At 48.7% G+C, this 20,229-nt stretch overlaps 1 protein-coding gene across 1 annotated transcript in view; it reads right to left on the bottom strand.

Moving 5' to 3' along the window:
• Positions 1-475: 475 nt before the first annotated feature.
• The window catches only part of Sspn (sarcospan), a 32,008-nt gene continuing 12,254 nt past the window's right edge, over positions 476-20,229 (bottom strand). The window contains exons 2-3 of the mRNA XM_032905405.1: positions 7,874-7,960; positions 476-1,916 (exon numbers count right to left, since the gene is read on the bottom strand). Coding sequence (XP_032761296.1) covers positions 1,551-1,916; positions 7,874-7,960 — 453 coding nt within the window. The 3' untranslated portion in view covers positions 476-1,550. The remainder of the gene's footprint in view (positions 1,917-7,873; positions 7,961-20,229) is intronic.

Raw genomic sequence — 20,229 nt, 5'->3', positions numbered from 1 at the left:
GGCAAGCCTGGCTGAGCTGGGACCTGGACTCGCTGAGAGACATTAATGATGGCACCTGCACCCACAGATGCATGTCTGCACTGGGTAGTACCAATTACATAGCAAAGCCTGTCTTAACCAGCACTGTGACTTAAGTCTAAACTGAACCTAAATGCCCTAACATATCACCCAAACAAGGACTTGGAGGCATTCTGTCCCTAGGTCAACTGTAAAAGTCATCATCACTAGGATTTCACAGGAAGTCCATGTGTTTGACAGGACTCACTCGTAGTTCCCAATCCCCATCAAAGGTACTTGGTGGTCAAGGGGAGATTTTTCTCAATGTATCACAGACATGCTATTAATAGAAGTATTTCCCATGACAAATGCTCTTGTTTTTTTTTCTCTGAGAGTGTTTTAAACCTGAGTGTTCTTTTCTTTTCTTTTATTTTTTTTGTGGTGGTTATCTTCCAGGAAAAGTAGATCTTTAGACATCTTCCCTTGTGGCTGTAATTTTTCCTAACACCAGCGGTGCTGCCTAAGAACAGCCAGAGCTCATTAAACAGAATCCTGAGCATAATTTTAATGAACAATTAGCTGGAAATTAGTCTTAATGATTTGTTTTAGATGACAGTCTAGAGGCATAATATAATTATTTTTAAACTTTCTACGTCGTTAGGAATACAACAGCACCACCTTTCAATTATGGTGAATCAGACCTCACGAGGCTGCAGCCCACTCATGGATCCGAGCTAAGGCAACCGGAAGGCTGCACCCAGCCCAGGTGTTCGGAATCACTGAGCCTTCCTGTTCTACTAGGTTTTTTTAAAAAGCCATTTCATACCTTGAAGACATCTCCACTGTGAAAAATAAAAGCTCTCAACTGAGACCCGGCTTTCCTTAGACCTTTCTCAAGACACCAAGGGGATAATGGCAGGCGGCAGAAAGAGCTAGAAGAATCTAGGGTCTAGGGAGTGGCCTGCGTTGCCAGTTCACACCATCGCACTGGACTGACACAAAGGCAGAGGAGGGCGGGGATGGGAGAGCCTTAGGGCTAAATAGGCACCAGAGCTTAGCACCGGCTCAAGGTCATTCGTCCCTTGTCTGTTGTTCTTTTCCTTTTGGTGTTCACCAAGTCAATTTGAATCTTGTTTCTCATTAGAACTTTAAAAATAAGTTGGCTTGTAAAATTACGTATGTGCGCGCGCATGCGCACAGCACCCAGTGTCCCTGGAACTGGAGATCCAGGTAGCTGTGAGCCACTCAACTTGGGCTCTGGAACTGAACTTGAACTCGAGTCCTTTGCAAGAGCAGTGAGTCCTCTTCCCTTGTGAGCCGTGTCTCTCCACCCCTGTGCTCACAAAAAGTTTTTTTTGTTTTTTTTTAAGTACAATAGAGATCCAAAAATACGGTTTTTTGTTTTCGGCGGGGGGGGGGGAATCTAAAAATACACATTTAGAGAATGAAAAGGTATTTGTTGTCAAAAGTTTGCCTTTAAAAAATTGTGGTTTTCGCCTTGGCTGGCCGGTGGGTGTGCTGTTTCTGAGCTTGTCTCCCACTGAGCCAACCTGTTAGGCCTTTTGTTGCTGGCCATCAGAAGCCATCAGGGAGCGCAGCCCAACACCCACATAAAAGACCTGGTACCTGTGCTTCCACATCACAAAGCAAGCCAGCAAGCACACCAGGCCACAGACCAGGTTTAGAACCATCTGGATGATTAAGAACAATTTGAAAGTACCAGTGATGCTGCTACAGTCAGTCACATCCCTGTAAACAAAGGCCCTGCTGAGAGGCTCCGCGGAAGGCAGCCGGCACTGGCAAGAATCCAGGGAGGTCTCGCAGGTAAACTGTGCAAGCAGGGAACAGTGGTGGGCGGCGAAGGCCACGGCCAGCGTGCAGACCATCAGGCCGAGGGCACTCAGCAGGAAATAAAACACCTGCAAGAGAGAAGAAGCGTTTCCTGTTACCAGAGAGGACCCGGCAACTGCAAAGCAAACCAGTGAACACTGTTTGAGCTCTCCGAGGCACGGGCCAATCTCTTCTCAAAATATAACACCCAAGACGCGGATCTTACTCCCACGCTGATCAGTTAAATCACCGGCTTTTGCAACAGAGGTTCCCGTACCCCAGGCTGACCCGAACTATCTTTAAAGCTGAGGAAGGGCTTGAATTCCCAATCCTCCTGCCTCCAGCGCTCAAGTGCTGGGACCGTAGATGTGTGCAGCCATGACAGCTTTACACTTATTTATTGGGAAACAGTCCTTAACCCTTTATCATGCAGAGCCGGCCTTTCTTATGGATTGCAACGACCTGTTCGCTTGCCCGTGAACTGTTTATGTCTAGCTTTAGCAAGTAACGCAAATGAATCCCAAAGAAGCCCTCTCTTCCAGAGGGCACCCCACACTTATCAATAAAATTGGGAAATGCCAGTCACAGGGTGGAAACAAGATATGAAAGCAAAAAACAGGTTTCTGTAATGAAAACATCACACTGGTCAAAATTGTTACAAATTGATCAACTAACAATAAGGGCTAATGAAAAACAGACGTGCTTGATGTGGCACCGCACTACAGCCATGATAGTCAAGACCCCCAACCAAGAGGCCTCTGGGAGGAAAACAAAATGCGGCCGTAGAGGGTAGATGACTCGTGTTAGCTCTGGGACTGGACGTGACTGGTTAAAGTTCTAACTGCTGGCAAGGGATGACGGACTCTCCATAAACATCTCTGTCTTAGTTCACTGACGTCTGGACCACTGTGAGCTAAAGTTGTACGTTCTCACTGGCAATGGCCACAATATGGTCCACTGTACAGCAAGAGAGATGCTCTTGTGACTGGGCTCACAGACCTCTGACTGCTCCCCCGCGTGAGGTCCAGATAAAGACCAGTTCCACAGACATTGGAACTCTCGTCTACAGTTTGTAGGGCAAGATTTATGCTGCCATGGAGACAAAAAGCTACCCCTTACCAGCAGTAGTTCTGCTGTGTGGCTGAGACCAGTCCTGAACTCACGATCCTCCTGCCTCCTCCCCTCAAGTACTGGGGTTTCAGGCAGGTGCTACCGTGCCTGGATGAAACAACTTATGCCTTAGAAACATAACAGGAGTAATCTGTATTTGACATGTTTCATGTTCCTTGGAGGGAAAGAATCAGATAAATGCAAAATGACAGCATTATAAAATTTAGAAAGTATTCCTGTAATTTGCGATATTCAAAGGACTGCTTTGCTCCTGTCCCCAAAGCATTCAGTGGCTATGTTTCATGTGGAAGTGGACTTTAAAATATGGACTTACTGTGTAAGGCTAATGGGTTAGAATATTGAAAGTACTATGGATTTTTCCGAAACATTTGAGATTGGTGTTGGAATTCAAGTTCCCGGTATGAAAAGCAGGTTTGTGTTGGCCATGGGCAACTGCTAGCAGGAGAGACCCAGTTAAAGTGTCACTACCCTCCGGGTAGTCATCTCTTAGTAGAAGAGCCCCAAGCTGAACTTTCACCACAGCATTTTTAGCTGTGGGTTTTGGCAACCAATGTGATTGCTCTCCCATCTACTGTGTAAGATGCACATAAGCACAGTCACACCCAGATGCACACACGTGTCCTTAAACTGTAGCTAGTCATAACACCTACCACTGGGAAAGTTCACTTACCGACAATAAGAAGTTTGTCTATTTTAAAGAAAACAGTGCTGGCAAGATGTCTCAATGGGTAAAGGCTCCTGCCACCAAGTCTGATGACCTGAGTTCAATACCCGGACCCCACATGGTGGAAGGAAAGAGTCAACTCCCTGAAAGATGTCCCCTGACCTCCACATACACATATCATAGCATGGAGACACGCAAAAAATAAATGAGTGATAAAGTATAATTTAAAAATGTAAAGGATACATTTTGACTCAAAATATTGATTTGCCAAAGACCATGGAACAAGTGCACAACCATGAGAGCATGAGCTGGCAGGCCGGGCCACCCAAACAAGGCTTCACTCCCTAGTGCTTGGGGAGGGGGGGTGGGGCTCATCCATAGTGTTCCTGGGGGGGAGGGGAGGAGGAGGGAGAAGCTCATTCACAGTGCTCCTGGGGGAAGAGGAGGGGGAAATTCATCCATAGTGCTCCTGGGGGGAGGAGGAGGGGGAAACATCCATAGTGCTCCTGGGAGGAGGGAGAAGCTCATCCATAGTGCTCCTGGTGGGCAGGGGGAGCTCATCCATAGTGCTCCTGGGGGGAGGGGGAAGCTCATCCATAGTGCTCCTGGGGGGAGGGGGAAGCTCATCCATAGTGCTCCTGGTGGGCAGGGGGCGCTCATCCATAGTGCTTCTGGGGGGGGGGGGAGCACATCCATAGTGCTTCTGGGGGAGGGGAGCGCATCCATAGTGCTCCCAGGGGGAGGAGGAAGCTCATTCCTAGTGCTCCTGGGGGTAGGGGAGGGGGAAGCTTATCCATTGCACATGTTAAGCAATATTTCTATACTTGTAAATTCAGAATGATACCTGTAACCCTGACTTTACATCGTCATTAGAAGGATCCAGACTTGCCACCTCTGAAGGGCACAGGAGCCCTAGCTGGCTATTTGTGAATTAAACCAGCAAGGGGGGACACTGCCAGTTCCAGGAATCCTCCAGCAGAGATCTGCTGCCTGTTTGCTCTCTGTCCTGTGAGAGGAGCAGTGCAGACTTGGCTTGCAGAAGGGTGTAAACATTAGCACGGCACACAGAGGTTGCTTAATTGCAATCTCAATCCTTAACTACAGGACCCAGCAGCTCCAGGACAGAAGGAAAGTACCCACCTCCCTTAGCCAAGTGACATCTCACACTTAGTGACTCTCAGAATCAGGCAAGCTGCCTGTCTGTCAGGTTACAGACACTCAGGCCTGCTGGTGGCACCTGGTGGCACCTTCCTTTCAGGATGTTAAGTCTGACAGCAACAGGCTCCTGCAGTAAAACCCATAATTTAAAACCAAGCACCCTGTTTTGCCCGCATGACAAGAATAAACAATGAAGGCAGGCGTGTGGAGTCACCTTGGGACCTTGACAGCAGCCAGTGTGGGTGTCCCTGCAGAACATCTCTGGAGGCCAGCTCGGTGCTTATGTAACCCCCAGGCTTTCTCCTGCCCTGCTGTAATTGGAACCCGCTGTGGCTTTCCCAGTTGGTGGCTCTGGGAGGAGGGGGTTCTGTCTGGATTTAATGATCTCCCCTTGGCCAGAAGGTGAGGCCTGGCTGCTGCTGGGAAGTGACTGCCACAGAGCAGCCCAGGGAAATGCCAGCAAGGTGTCCACAGGCACATGACCTTCAAGGGTTCAACAACTGCACAAGAGCTCTCAGAAAAGGGGGGACACTCAGAAGGGCAGGTAAGAGGGTCCACACTGGCGGTCTGCCAGGCCCAGAGGCAGAGTCCAGGGAGAAAGCAGGAAAGTGCTGGCGGTCTCTGGAGTCTAAGAGCAGGGTGTGTGTGTGTGTGTGTGTGTGTGTGTGTGTGTGTGTGTGTGTGTGTGTGAGAGAGAGAGAGAGAGAGAGAGAGAGAGAGAGAAAACAGAAAAGTCCATCACCATAGCAAGCAGGCTTGCCCTGTCTATCTAGATACCCAATGCATTCTCATAAAAAGCTTAGGCCAGAGTGCCCAGGGGTGGGGGCTAAAATGCAGCCATGCAAGGATGAGTCCCGCCTAAAAGCCCCTTTCATTCCCCCTAAAACGCTGTGAGGAGCTCAGGGGACATCCGCTATGCCCTGTTGGAGCCCAGATGAAGCTCTTTTTGGACTGAAGATGCCAGAGAATGTCTGGGATTGCTGGCAGCCGCCTGGCTGAAGGTCACCTTGAGGAGAGGAGAAAGAGTTTCTTGTCTGTCAGCCTCTGTCATGGGTGAAGAGAGGATAGAGCTAATGAGGGCTTCCCAGTGGGGATCTGCAGCCTGGCTGGCCCTGACAACAGTTGCTGGTTGCTTTGCTTCAATCTTTTCTTTCCCCATCTCCTTTATTTTATTTTATTTTATTTTATTTTATTTTATGGTACAGATGTTGGAGGGTCTGCTGGGGGTCTCACTGAAAGTGAAGCAAGGAAGGAGGCCTGGGTGCTTTCCGTGACTGCAGAAAAGTCCAGGTTAGGATGTTTTTACTTTCTGGATTAAGCCCCTGAGACTTGGCACGCTATTTCTTACGAGGGTTTTGGCTTTCTTTTTCTTTTCTCTTTCTCTTTTCTCATCATCGTACCTTGGTATTTGGTCAACCTCACAGAAAAGGAGTCTGAGCAGATGTCTGTGCTTCTTAAAAAAAAAAAAAGACCAAGACCTCATATCAAAAAGGTGAGTTTCAGGGCTGGAGAAGTGGTCCAGGGGTCGAGAGCTCTTGCTGTTCTCCCAGAACACCCAGGTTCAGTTCCCAGCATCCACATGGTAGCTCGCAGTTATCTGTTAAAAAATGTGAGCAGGTTGTTTTTTATACCACTATCATGGAGTATACAACCACCTTCTCCTCCTTCTCCTCCTTCTTCTCCTTCTCCTCCTCCTTCTCCTTCTTCTCCTTCTCCTTCTTCTCCTTCTTCTTCTCCTCCTTCCTCCTCCTCCTCCTCCTTCTTCTTCTTCTCCTTCTCCTCCTCCTCTTCTTCTTCTTCTTCTTCTTCTTCTTCTTCTTCTTCTTTTTCTTCTTCTTCTTCTTCTTCTTTTTCTTCTTCTCCTTCTCCTCCTCCTCCTTCTTCTCCTCCTCCTCCTTCTTCTTCTCCTTCTCCTTCTTCTTCTCCTTCTTTTCCTTCTCCTCCTCCTTCTCCTTCTCTTTCTTCTTCTTCTCCTTCTTCTTTTCCTTCTCCTCCTCCTTTTCTTCTTCCTACAACTCTTCCTTCTCCTCTCTCACCTCTCCCACCTCTTCCTCCTCCAGACAGAATCCCATGATGTAATTTTGCTGGCCTCCAACTCAGTATACGGTTGAGGCTGGCCTTGAACTTTTGAATTTCTGATCTCCCCGATTTCCACTTCCTGAATGGTGAGATCACAGTCATGTACTACCATGCCCCATTGATTTGGTGCTGGGGGTCAGATCTGGGGTTTCATCCATGCTGGGCCATCACTAGCTACATCTCCATACTTTAAGCATGTCCTATTTTTACCTTTGTGATTTTAAAATGACATCACTGACTTATTCTTGGGCTTTATGTCTCCTGGGTTTAGGAAACAAAGAGGGAAGTCAACTACAGACGGACAAGAGAAACACACAGGACATTCTCATTCTGGACTATGGCGCCAAGTGAAGCCACCAGCCAGGGGTGCTCAGTTTATCCTATGACCTTACGTTCTCCACCTCTGAGGAGTGTCCAAGCCTCTTCCTACCTCTGAGGGGAGACCATCCAAGCCTTTCCTTGGAGATGACATTTTGCACAGTGCGGCGCTGTGTGCCTGAAAGGATTGCAATCAAATGCACTCCCCTGGCAGACAGGAAGTTCATAGCACGTGACAGCCAAGCCATGCACAGCCTAGCCATTTCCCACAGACTATAAGCAGGGCCCGCCGGACACACCCAGTGAACCCTTTCTGCGTTGGCACCCCACCTACAAGGGGGCATACAGTCGGACTGTTTTATTGCTGGGATATTCCAAATACCCCCAAGATATGAAAATGAGCACCCAGAGAGACACCGTTCCCTGGCATAGTGCTTTGTTGGACTGCTCAGCATTTGTTCTGGGTCACTAAAGGTCCCACTTCATATGCTGTAGGCCAACCCAACTCATGGATATTAATTAAAGGTCCTAGCATTACCTCTATGTCTGGACCAACGCCCTCCCGGAACATGTTTTATCTGCCTGTAAATGGAGTTTCTGGTGTCAGCAGATAGGTAGCACCTTAAGAAGCTCCCTCTTGTCTGCAGTCACATTCCTCTCTATGCGATGCTTCCGAAAACAGGAGAAACCACTTACCTTCATAGAAAACTGGACACACGTCTTCTCGTCAACTTGGTATGAGACACAAAGCATGAACAGTCCAAGGTAGGCCACCACGCAGACCTGCAGCAGGGAACGCAGGAAAGAAACAGGACTGGGTTACGAGGATGCCAGCAACACACAGCTCAGTCAGTGTCTCCCACAGGGGCCACCCCTGCTGCCGAGCCTTTTCTCTTGCTCGTGACTTGTGTTTCTCTCAACCTGTGAGGCACGACTTTAAAGATGCATTTTCGCTACATTTAACGGAGAGCGTGTTTGTGTGTGCATGTGTGGGTATGTGTACATGAACATAGTGTCCTCGGAGGCCTGGAGATGGTGTCAGATCCCTCAGAGCTGGCATTGCAGGCAGCTGTAAACCATCCAACATGGGTGAGAAACTGCACGCAGGTAGGTCCTGTGGGTGAGCAGTAGACAAGGAACCACAGAGCCGTCTCTGTAGCCCGATGGGACGTGGCTTTAAAATAGTAAAGCCATCGTCTTAACCAGTATTTATTAAGTTCCTCTGTATTCCCAAGAGTCTAAAAGATAGTTCAGAGCATATACAATGATAAATAAAGTCTAATCTATTCGATTAGTGTATGTCCAATCAGGGCCAGAATAAAATCACACACTACTCTAAGGCAGGACACCATTGGCTACACACCACTCAGAGAATTCTAAAAGGAATTAAGGCTAAAGGGAAATATGGAGGATTTGCTTAAAAAGAAGGCTTGAAATGACCCTTGCTAGTAACAGCAAGAGGCACCAGTAGCGGCTGGAGCTCCTTCAAGGGCTTTCCATACCTAACTTCATGCCATTGTCACGGAGCCCTACAAGGTAGGTTAAGTGGGACAAACAGACCCACAGTAGAACTGTAACAAGGTGTAGAGTAGAAAAGGCATGGTGGAGATACAGAACACAGCAGGTGGGTGACAAAGAGGCGGCTTGGCTCTCCAGCAGGGAGTGGGATAGCCTCAGACACAGGCTCTCCAGCAGGGAGTGGGATAGCCTCAGACACAGACTCTCCAGCAGGGAGTGGGATGGCCTCAGACACAGGCTCTCCAGCAGGGAGTGGGATAGCCTCAGACACAGGCTCTCCAGCAGGGAGTGGGATAGCCTCAGACACAGGCTCTCCAGCAGGGAGTGGGATGGCCTCAGACACAGGCTCTCCAGCAGGGAGTGGGATAGCCTCAGACACAGGCTCTCCAGCAGGGAGTGAGATAGCCTCAGACACAGGCTCTCCAGCAGGCAGTAGGATGGCCTCAGACACAGGCTCTCTAGCAGGGAGTGGGATGGCCTCAGACACAGACTCTCCAGCAGGGAGTGGGATGGCCTCAGACACAGGCTCTCCAGCAGGGAGTGGGATGGCCTCAGACACAGACTCTCCAGCAGGGAGTGGGATGGCCTCAGACACAGACTCTCCAGCAGGGAGTGGGATAGCCTCAGACACAGACTCTCCAGCAGGGAATGGGATGGCCTCAGACACAGGCTCTCCAGCAGGCAGTAGGATGGCCTCAGACACAGGCTCGCCAGCAGGGAGTGGGATAGCCTCAGACACAGGCTCCCCAGCAGGGAATGGGATGACTTCAGACACAGACTCTCCAGCAGGAAGTAGGATAGCCTCAGACACAGGCTCTCTAGCAGGGAGCAGGCAGGATGGCCTCAGACACAGACTCTCCAGCAGGGAATGGGATGGCCTCAGACACAGGCTCTCCAGCAGGGGAGCAGCAGGGATGGCCAGGCCTCCAGCGGGAGGGATGGCCCAGACAGGCTCTCCAGCAGGGATGGCCCAGACACAGGCTCTCCAGCAGGGAGGGATGGGATACAGCCCAGCAGGGAGTGGGATGGCCTCAGACACAGGCTCTCCAGCAGGGGAGGGATGGCCTCAGACACAGGCTCTCCAGCAGGGAGTGGGATAGCCTCAGACACAGGCTCTCCAGCAGGGAGTGGGATAGCCTCAGACACAGGCTCTCCAGCAGGAAGTGGGATAGCCTCAGACACAGGCTCTCCAGCAGGCAGTGGGATAGCCTCAGACACAGACTCTCCAGCAGGGAGTGGGATAGCCTCAGACACAGGCTCTCCAGCAGGGAGTGGGATGGCCTCAGACACAGGCTCTCCAGCAGGGAGTGGGATGGCCTCAGACACAGACTCTCCAGCAGGGAGTGGGATGGCCTCAGACACAGGCTCTCCAGCAGGGAGTGGGATGGCCTCAGACACAGGCTCTCCAGCAGGGAGTGGGATAGCCTCAGACACAGACTCTCCAGCAGGGAGTGGGATAGCCTCAGACACAGACTCTCCAGCAGGGAGTGGGATAGCCTCAGACACAGACTCTCCAGCAGGAAGTGGGATAGCCTCAGACACAGGCTCTCAAGCAGGCAGTGGGATAGCCTCAGACACAGACTCTCCAGCAGGGAGTGGGATAGCCTCAGACACAGACTCTCCAGCAGGGAGTGGGATGGCCTCAGACACAGGCTCTCCAGCAGGCAGTAGGATGGCCTCAGACACAGGCTCTCCAGCAGGGAGTGGGATAGCCTCAGACACAGGCTCCCCAGCAGGGAATGGGATGACTTCAGACACAGACTCTCCAGCAGGGAGTAGGATGGCCTCAGACACAGGCTCTCCAGCAGGGAGTGGGATAGCCTCAGACACAGGCTCTCCAGCAGGGAGTGGGATAGCCTCAGACACAGGCTCTCCAGCAGGGAGTGGGATAGCCCTCAGACACAGACTCTCCAGCAGGGAGTGGGATGGCCTCAGACACAGGCTCTCCAGCAGGGAGTGGGATGGCCTCAGACACAGGCTCTCCAGCAGGGAGTGGGATAGCCTCAGACACAGGCTCTCCAGCAGGAAGTGGGATAGCCTCAGATACACTTTAGGAAACTAAGTAGAGATGTCTGATAACTTGTTAAGGGTACTGAGTGGATGGGTATTCAACCAGTCTGAACAAGATTAATCTATTAGGATTCTGGGTGTGGTGGTCCATGCCTGTAATTTGAACACTCTGGAAGCTGAGGCAGGAGCATCACTCTAACTTCCAGATGACGTTTTGTTTGTTAGTTTGTTTGTTTGCTTGCTTGCTTGATTGATTGATTGATTGATTGATTGATTGATTGAGACAGTGTTTCTCTGTTTCGCCCTGGGTGTCCTAGAACTAGCTTTGTAGACCATGCTGGCCTCGAACTCAGAGATCTGCCTGCCTTTTCCTCTCAAGTGCTGGGATTAAAGACCTGGGCCACCACACCCAGCTCAGATGACATCTCTAAAGAGACACATCATGAGCACACTGGTCTGAAGAGATGTGGATGGGAACCAGAGCAGGTCTCAAGGAGGTGATGCTGTACCACAGAAGACGTGAGTCCTTCTGTCCAGTACCACACGGTGACTCTGGATGAGACAGACACTGTGCACCTGTGTTCCTCAGTCAGGGAGCAGGTTATTTTTGAAGGAACTTTTTAAATTACTATTTCACTGGTGTGAGTTACTAACACACAACGGCAGGTCTCATCACGATGTTTTTATACACATACACATGGTATCTCTTAATCATATCACCCTCTACCCTCACTGACCCCCAACTCCAGTGACACCCTCCTTTCTCTTCCCAACCGGCCCCGCTTCTATTTCCAAATCTTTAAATACATTTTTAAACAAGCCAATGGAGCACCCGTCTGACAAGGCTGCAGGGCTTCACTCTGCATCCTCACGCGGAGGGCCTGCGGAACCGAAGCAAAGGAACAAAGGCCTTGTTTTGTTCGGCAGCGGCGAGGCAGACAGAACGTTCTGAACTTGCTTCTGTCATATCCTGAAGCACATGCCTGGGCTCTCTCCTCGGCTTCTGTCAGCAGCATCAAGAGTTTCCCCCCACGCAATTGTCTTTGTCCCTGGAGGCTGCTGGACAGAAATCTTACTTGCCGAGAGGTCCCTCCTTCTTGTTATGAGATGCAGGCACTCAAAAGTTTGAGACTGACTGACCAGCATCTTAAAAGTAACCACAGTTGCTCCACCCCCAACGGAAAAGCCTCTTTTCCTTAGCTGCCACTCTCTCTGCTTCACTGGGCCTGACCTCCAGCAAGGCACAGTGTTGCATAGCAGTGTCCAGCCACCGTCAACAGCATACTGCCTGTCCTCGACCATCCACTGAACTTAGTGATTTACACAGTCTGTGCCGTACTGTTCTCTGACTCTGGGAGACCGAGAGATGAAGACCACAGGCTCACTCTGACCCAGCCTTCCAGAGAGAGGCTGCAGTACAGCGGAGGTGTGAACAATATGTCCGCCGTGCGTTGTACAGGTGGCGGAACTGACCTGACAGAGAAGCTCCAGGGAGGAAGATGGTTGAGGATGTGTTTGTCATGCACCTACATGAAGCAGTTAAAATTGTAGGGAATACTGGCCTGGCTACAGAACCTTGTGAAGATGGAGAAAAAGTCCAAGTCACCCACTTTGGACAAAAAGTACCTCAAATGTACTTCTTTTAACTTTGGTACATCGTGTCACGTCATCACAGGGCTTGAGCATATGTTAATAAGCTGGCTGAGAGTTTGTACCCACAGCACAACTAACAATTTTTTTTATCTCTTTATTGGTAGCATGTACAAGGATGTTCTAGAAAAATCATATTTATTGACTACCTCAAGCAGAAAGCTTTATGGCCTCAGGGAAAGGAAACAGTGTTCTCCTGCCAGTCCGAAGGAAGGGCCTCCTTCCTGAGATGGCAGGGTATAGGCATGTCCAGAAGACAGGGTGCTCTGGCTTTCAGGCAAAAGAGAGAAGGGCAAGCTCATGCATGAATCTCCTGGACTGGGGCCAGAGCTCCCCTCATATCTATGAGAGGAAGCCCACAGAACACAAGGCAGACATTAGCGGGAGGTGTTTAAGAAGTTACTTGATGGACCAGACCAAGGCCCAGGTGGGCCGGCTGGTACCACACTACACAAAACCCACGAAGACACAGGGCCTGAACATCAGTGCTCAGAAGCGAGAGGGCCTTTGTCTCTGAACGCTTGGGGAGACCAGATCACCGACTGTATTGATAAGAAAATCTTGAAGTGTTCTTTTGAATGGAAGGGAGCAAAGGGAATCACGTTAACCTAACTTTAGACATATGTGGGTCTTTGCTTCTAACCACCCCTCCCCCCCATCTATAGAAAGACCTTTTTGTCTGTATGTGGTCAAGCCTGCACTGCCTCTTGTGAGCTGGAGAGCTAAGTAGGGCTGGAACGGTCTCTGAATGTCAGGTCTGTTTCCGGGAGGAGGGGTCCTGGGTCTTGCTACACGGTGGCTTTGATTATTTGACCTAATGGACTGCAGAGGTGCCTGGTAAGGAACTGTGAGCAGGAGGGAGACCCAACACGGTGAGATGTTTGTATAAATGACTTTCCAAGATAGTCTGCAAAAACCGGAATTATTATCATTCCCCTCTCTCAATGTGTATAGTCTGGCCTTGTGACGGTCTCACTACCTCAACCTCTTTGTTTCCTTCTTCCCGTCGTTGACAGTGTTGCCACACAGGGGTACTGGGGGATACAACCTTCTCCTGCCAAATACCGTTCGTTATCTCTCCTCCCTTCTCGGCCCCATCGATCACTTGTAAACTGGAAACATGACTCTATTTCTGTAACTCTTGGATGCAGAGGGCTTTCATCCGATCAATATTGTAACAGGAGGAACTTAACCTCTGCCTACGGTCATGAAGCCAACAGACCACCACGGAGAGCAGAGGCACTGCTCTCTGCTGCATCTTCTTGAAGAAAATCTCTACAGCCGGCCACCCGCATCCATGATCTAAGGTAAACTACTCAGAGTCATTTTCCACAACTGATAAACGTATTGTAGTCTATCAGCGTGATGTGGCCTTAGTCAAGACAGCTGTTAGCATATACTGAGCCGGGAGAATACATAATATGAATCAGCAAGAGAGCCATTAACATTGCTTACAGAGTCAAGACTTCAGGATCGCAGGGGACACATCGACATGGCTGGAGGGTTTTCTCTACTCATTCTCCTTGCCCCTTCCTCATTAGACAAGGCCGAGAAGGTTCAGAATCATCTTACGGGCTGTCCCATCCTCACAATTTAAGATTCAATAGATCTAGGGTTGAGACCCAGAATTTGCATCCCTAACGAACCCCAAGTCTGCTGGTCCTGGGGCCACATCCTGAGAAGAACAGGTCTAAGCACAAACACAGCAGCCCCCTGAGTGCCCGAGTGGAATCTATCAGAATGGCGGGACACGGTATAGAGCCCTTTCTTATGAGGCGTGAAAACAGATTTGTTATTGATGGCCACTGACAGTGTGTTCAGCCCAGTGTGGAAATCTTTACATATATTTCTTCCCCCTCGTCCTCTGAGACTTTGGAATGTAAAAGGTTAGGCGTACATTTATTGCAAGATGAATTTTTAATATTCATAATGTATACACAATAAAAGCGTTGGCGCCACGAGACAAGTTAGTGCTTCCTAATGTAAGAACCCTTTAAATCGGAGGCAGAGCCCTTCTGTCTTCATTGCTACTTAAACACAACCTCACTCCAGAACCCACACCCTCCGTCCTCCAGAAGGCTCTGGGAGCATCTCTGAATTATCATCGTGTGTGGCAAGTCACCCTGAAACATGGAGTGGTTATCGCCCATACAACAGAAGCAAAAAATCCTTTGCAAAACTGGACCATGTCTTCAGGGGTGTGGCAGCAAAGTCCAACAACGGCCCAGAGCTGTTCACTGCATGCAGTCATTTCCATGCAGTAAACTCTGCCAGGGCAGATGCCAGAATGCTGAACTGAGGCATGCTGAGCAGAGGGGCATGGCCGTCCACAGTTCTCATGAGACAGCCGGACTTACTCCTGTACCCGCTCCCACATCTTCTGCCTCTGCTTTGATGGGAGCATCTGCTCGCCCAGTGAGGTTGGTTTATTCCTACATACGGCAAATAAAGCTCTACCAGCTGTACAGAATCTCTGTGGTCGGCAGAGACTCAGTACAGAGGAACACAGGAGAGAGCCAAAGAGAAACCCCACTAAACTCTCTGCTCACCTTTGTCTTTGAGAGACATAAGGACCCTCCTAGATGCTTCAGACAGCAGACAGTTATCTATCTGTCTGTCTGTCTATCTATCTATCTATCTATCTATCTATCTATCTATCTATCTACATCTACTCATCTATCCATTATCTATCTATCCATCCATCTACCTATCTATGCATGGAAAATACTTCATGTATGTGAGATATATATATATATATATATATATATATATATATATCATCAGCATGACATCATAGTAATCACAAAATACAACACTTATAACAATATACTCTAATAAAATTATTAGTGTCGATACTCTAGTATGCCAAGACCACTAGTAAATAAAAATGACAGTTGATGTGGTAGCCTGCCCCTCTGCTAAGTGGATAATCGGTGGGTAGCGTATACACCATGGAAACACTGAATATCAGGATGACCCACATCCCTTTGTGGAATAAGCACAGCCAAAACCGTGCTTCCCTTCCAATTAATGTCAGGACCCTTTGTCCCTTTCATAATGTTACAGTCACTGAAACAGCCGTATCTTTTAAACATGTGTACATCCGTTGAAGATACAGCTGTTGGGCTTGACGGAATGGGGTGTGAGAGCAACGGGATCGCGACGGGCAGCTTCTGTGTCTGTTTGCACAGCCTCACTCTTCTCTACAGATTTCGGTAAATGCAAAATAACAAGGCACAGAAATACGTCCTTCATATTTCTTAATGAGTACACACACGGAGAAGAGGAAAAAAATAACAGCCAAAACCATGAAACCCTGAGTCAGAGTCCCTTCAACAAGCGAGAACTGATTTGCTGGTTCAATTAAAAATCAAGTATGGAACTGTACGGGTGGTATCAGCGTTGCATGGGGGGGAAGAGCTTCAATTTTTATTCCATCTCTTTGCTCGAGAAGTACAATCCCCACCTCCGTCTGAGCCAGAATCTCATGGAACCCAGGCTGGCTAGGAAGTCACTACTAGGAAGTAGCTAGGACTGGCTTTGAACTCCAGCCTTCCTGTCTTGACCTCCTGAGTAGTAGGGCTGCAGGCATGCACCACCATGCCTGGCTCTAACTGATTCTCCGTGTTCCCAGTTCCTCCCTCTGCAAAAGGAGGCAATTGTGCATGCTTGGTCGTGATGGTTAATCTGATGACTAATAGGGATGTAAAGAAGGCACCTGGGGTAATCCTTTTGTACAGCCTGAGGCCGCTATCGATCACCGATATATCATCAGCTGGTGATTACTAATGCCATCATCACTGTGGCTGTCAGAGATCAAGTTTAAAGTCTATTAAAAGGTCCCGAATGTACTGCCGGGATAGCCAGGGTCGAAGTCGACACTGTTGGTTGCAGGTACTGTGCCTTTTAATTAGTATCTGTGTAAGTGGTCACTGCCCATTCTCTTGATATTAATTTAGGAAAAGCCTGCATGATTTAACAATCACTGCTAAGAACAAGCAATTTCAATGCCAGGTATCTCAGTAAGCAAACTGTGCAAGCAAATTATTTTGTTTTGTTTTATTGTTGCTTTCCAGAGAGTTTCGCAGAATCCAGGCTGGCCTCTAACTCCCTCTGCAGCTGAACATGACCTTGAGCTCTGGATCCTCCTGCCTCTGCCTCCCAAGTGGCGGGTCCTCAAGTGTGCACCACACCAGGCTTCTACTTCACATTCACGAGTGTCCGGTAGATCACTGTTAGTAGTTCTGCTTTGTAGACAAGGAACAGAAAACTCAGTGAGAAGCCCGGGAATCAACTTCACCAATCCAACAGCAGAGCACACCAACTGTCCCTGCCACCATAGGGGCCACAGGATCTCCCTGGAGGAATCCTGGCAGCCAGTGACACAGAGGGGACCTGTGTAGCCTGCTCCTCCCCTGAATGGCTGAGCCCTGTGTGAAGCCCTGGGGGGGTCCAAGTCAATGCCTAAGGTATAAACTGGTTTAAAGACTGCTAAGTAACTCCCTGGAACCACGGCAGGCACTCTTTCGCTTCCCATCTCACGTGACCTCAGTCTCTGCCAGTAACGTACCCTGAAGTCTGAGCTGAAAAGGGAAAATATATGCAAATAAACAAAAGCACCCTACCACATCCTAGACACAGCCTCACTGTTTAGCCAGTGTGCACTGTGACACCATTATGCACCACGGACTCCTGGAGGCTTGCAAATCCACAGTGAGGAGTCAAGACCCAGATCTCTACCTCCATAGTCCTGAGGTGTCCTTAAGTGAGTAGAGGGGCCCACGATGCGGCAGTGGCCGAGAACTACAGACAACAAACACCTCAACATCCTCCTCATCAAGCAGGGCGAAGTGGCATAAAAGAGGCCACACATTTTTAAATGATAGTTTTTCCTGGAAAACAAAAGAACTGGTAATCCTCAACAAGACCAACGCTAGAGCTTGCACAGGCCTGGCGTGGGCACAGAGACAGTGGAGTTGCTCCTTCCATGGGTCTTTCTAGCTCCCCTTCTTCAACAGCACATAGCCACTGCACGCTACCCGAGACTTCACACCCACAGATGTGACACGAAGGGGAGCATGCAAGGACCAAGGGCACAGGACGGAACGTTACCACCCATGGATCCATGATAAGATGGGCCACCCAGCTATAGATGGAGACTTAGCAATTCTATCATGGAGGTCTGGCAATTCTATCATGTCTTGGACACCAGTGAGGCCGACTTCCTATGCTGCTGAAGGGGTAGCATACGGAAAGGGCTTAGCGTAACACCCAACGCACACAAGGCAGCTGATAAACAGCGTCAAGCAAACACATGAATCCATTCATGTTGTGACCTGGCCTTCTGCAACGGGCACCTCTCAGACACCTCTCCTTAACGCTGGTTCGAACATTTAGCAGACATCTGGAGAGAGAAGTTTCCTTTTCTGCTTTGTTCTGTTTCGGCTCTAGGCCTGTTTATTACCACACGTGCCCAGGAGAGGCCAAGCTCAGTGACTGAAGTGCGCTTTGCAATTTCTGATGACCCTGTGATGATGCTATAAAGGCATGAATAAATGCTGAAAGACAGACAGACAAACGAGCAACTGTTCAGTGAAAAAAAATCGTTTCTGGGTGTACCAGATCCAAACTCAGTACTGCTGGTTTTTGGAAACAAGAGTTTCAGCCAAATTTAGTGCACAAGACATTATTAGCAGAGGACAGAGGTGACAGGGAACAGAGAGAAGGGCTGAAACCTGGCCTGGGGGCTCAAGGTTGAACCAAACAGAAAGATACAGGAAGCATCAGGCATGGGCACTAAACTCAGGGCTTTCACTATAATCCTGGGATAAAAGGTCTCGGTTTCATAAACCAGGCTCAGAATAGTGAGTTCCTTCTATCACACAGATCTATATAGTGAAAGAATCGTCCAGCCGGGAATGGTCGCTAAGGTGCCTCTCATTTACAAGGCACGATGGGAAAGAGGGCCATGCTGTCATCTGCCTCCAGAAACTGCAGTTCTAGACTGCACCCATCTTACTCCTTATCTTTCCTAAGTTTTTTTGTTTAATTGTCCTTGGAGCAGACGCTGTCCATGGGAAGGCCTGGCAGAGAAATCTCTGATTTCTCATGAAAGTCTGAGTTTTGGCCCACGGCCCTTGGCTTTGCCTTTCCCAGTCTTCCAGGGGAGCGTTGGGGATGCTACAATATTAGTTTGTAAGGTCAGCAAGGTTTCATGAGGCACAGGCCAGCAAGGAGCTCACTTTGTAGTGGAGGGTAGCCTTGAACTCTTGACCCTCTGGCCTGTCACTACCTCCCAAGTGCTGGCATTATAGATGTGCTCCAGCACACCAGATAGTGCCTTACATTTAAAAGAAGCAAATATTAGTGGTATGGGTCAAAACATCTCTGTCTGAAAGCCAGTCTACATGACAAATAGATTAAGCGTGTCCTCTCAGGGTCTAGAGAGAAAAGACGGAAGGACAGCCATGACAGCTTGAAACCCTTTCTCTCCTTTAGTTCTTGTCCTTTTGCCTTAAGAGTGTCTGTGTGACACGCACAAGGCTGACTTACAATAACTGCACACACTTTCCACAAATCAGCATGCAAGGACGGTGACATTAAACCATGATTAATAATATGGCGATTTCCTTAAAATATAAAAGCCAACCTGGCCCCACCCACGGATTTGTTAGACATACATCTCTTTACCAAATCATGAGAACAACTTTTTGAGATTTTGTTTTTTTAAACCAAGTGATTCTTAAGGCATTATTGCCCAAACAGTGACAGCAACAAAAGGTCACCTACTCTGATGTGATCAAAGCTCTGTGGGGCTGGGAATGAGTTCATAGTCTCTAAGAGAACCTTTAAAACCAGTGCTGCCCCTGCTGCTTCCAGTCCCCGGACCTCTGTCCAACTCAAAGAGATGGGCTTCATCATGACTTGAGCACAACTGTTTTTTTTTTTTTTTCATTAGTATTTTCCACCCTGGAGGCTCTGAAATGTATGCTGGTATGTGTTTAGCCAGATCGGTTACACAAGCTTGCGAGTGGGAAGGAAGATGTGCTCAGCAAGTCACTGCCCTGTTCCCAGCACACGGCACCGTGTGGGTAGATAACTTGCCTTTTGTACATGGTACACAGTGATTCCTACAGAGCTCACGATGCGATGAGACGAAATGCGCAACACTGGCTGGATCAGGGAGTGGGAGTCCCCTAAATTTATGGAAACTCTGAGTTTTCCTTGATGCTTCTGCCAAAGTGAGATTTCTGTTTAAAAAAAAAACAAAAAAAAAAAAACTGGGGAGATGCTAGAGAACTGAGCCAGGATTCGGTAGCCCCGGCACGGACGTTTCAAAGCCTTGTCTGAAAACTATTTTAAGTGACTCATCGCTCTAAGCCAACGGGCTCTCTGGCTGGGTGTTTCTTGGGAAAAAAACATCTATCCTAGAGTCTGTCTGGGATACAGCCGAAGCCTCCACGCGGAAGCTCTTCCCCATGGTGTCTTCTCTCAGTGTAACACAGATTTGTGTGTTTGGGTGAAGGTTCACACTTCATGGGAACTACTGGGAAATTTTGCAATTACATCCTCAAAAGACTGAATAAATACAGACAACAGGATCTTGAAGCAACAGAACAGGGGATGACTATAAAGCGAGCTAAATGCCAACGGGACAGCAACTAGAGCTTTGAGTGAGAATGTCCTTTTCTTTCCTTATCTGCTGGGGTTAGAGCAATGCCTTTGTCTAAAATCAACCCTGCTCATTTATTATTTAAACCACGTTTTGCTAAGTTCTCTACTCAAAAAGGAAAGTGACCTGAGTATATATTAGGTCATTTGCTTCCAGAAATGCAGTAAGTTTACAAAAAAAAAAAAAAAAAAGAAGTACTATA

This window comes from Rattus rattus, chromosome 6, assembly GCF_011064425.1.
Source record: "Rattus rattus isolate New Zealand chromosome 6, Rrattus_CSIRO_v1, whole genome shotgun sequence".
In the NCBI taxonomy this organism is placed as follows: domain Eukaryota; kingdom Metazoa; phylum Chordata; class Mammalia; order Rodentia; family Muridae; genus Rattus; species Rattus rattus.
This window is presented reverse-complemented; position numbering and strand designations above follow the sequence as displayed.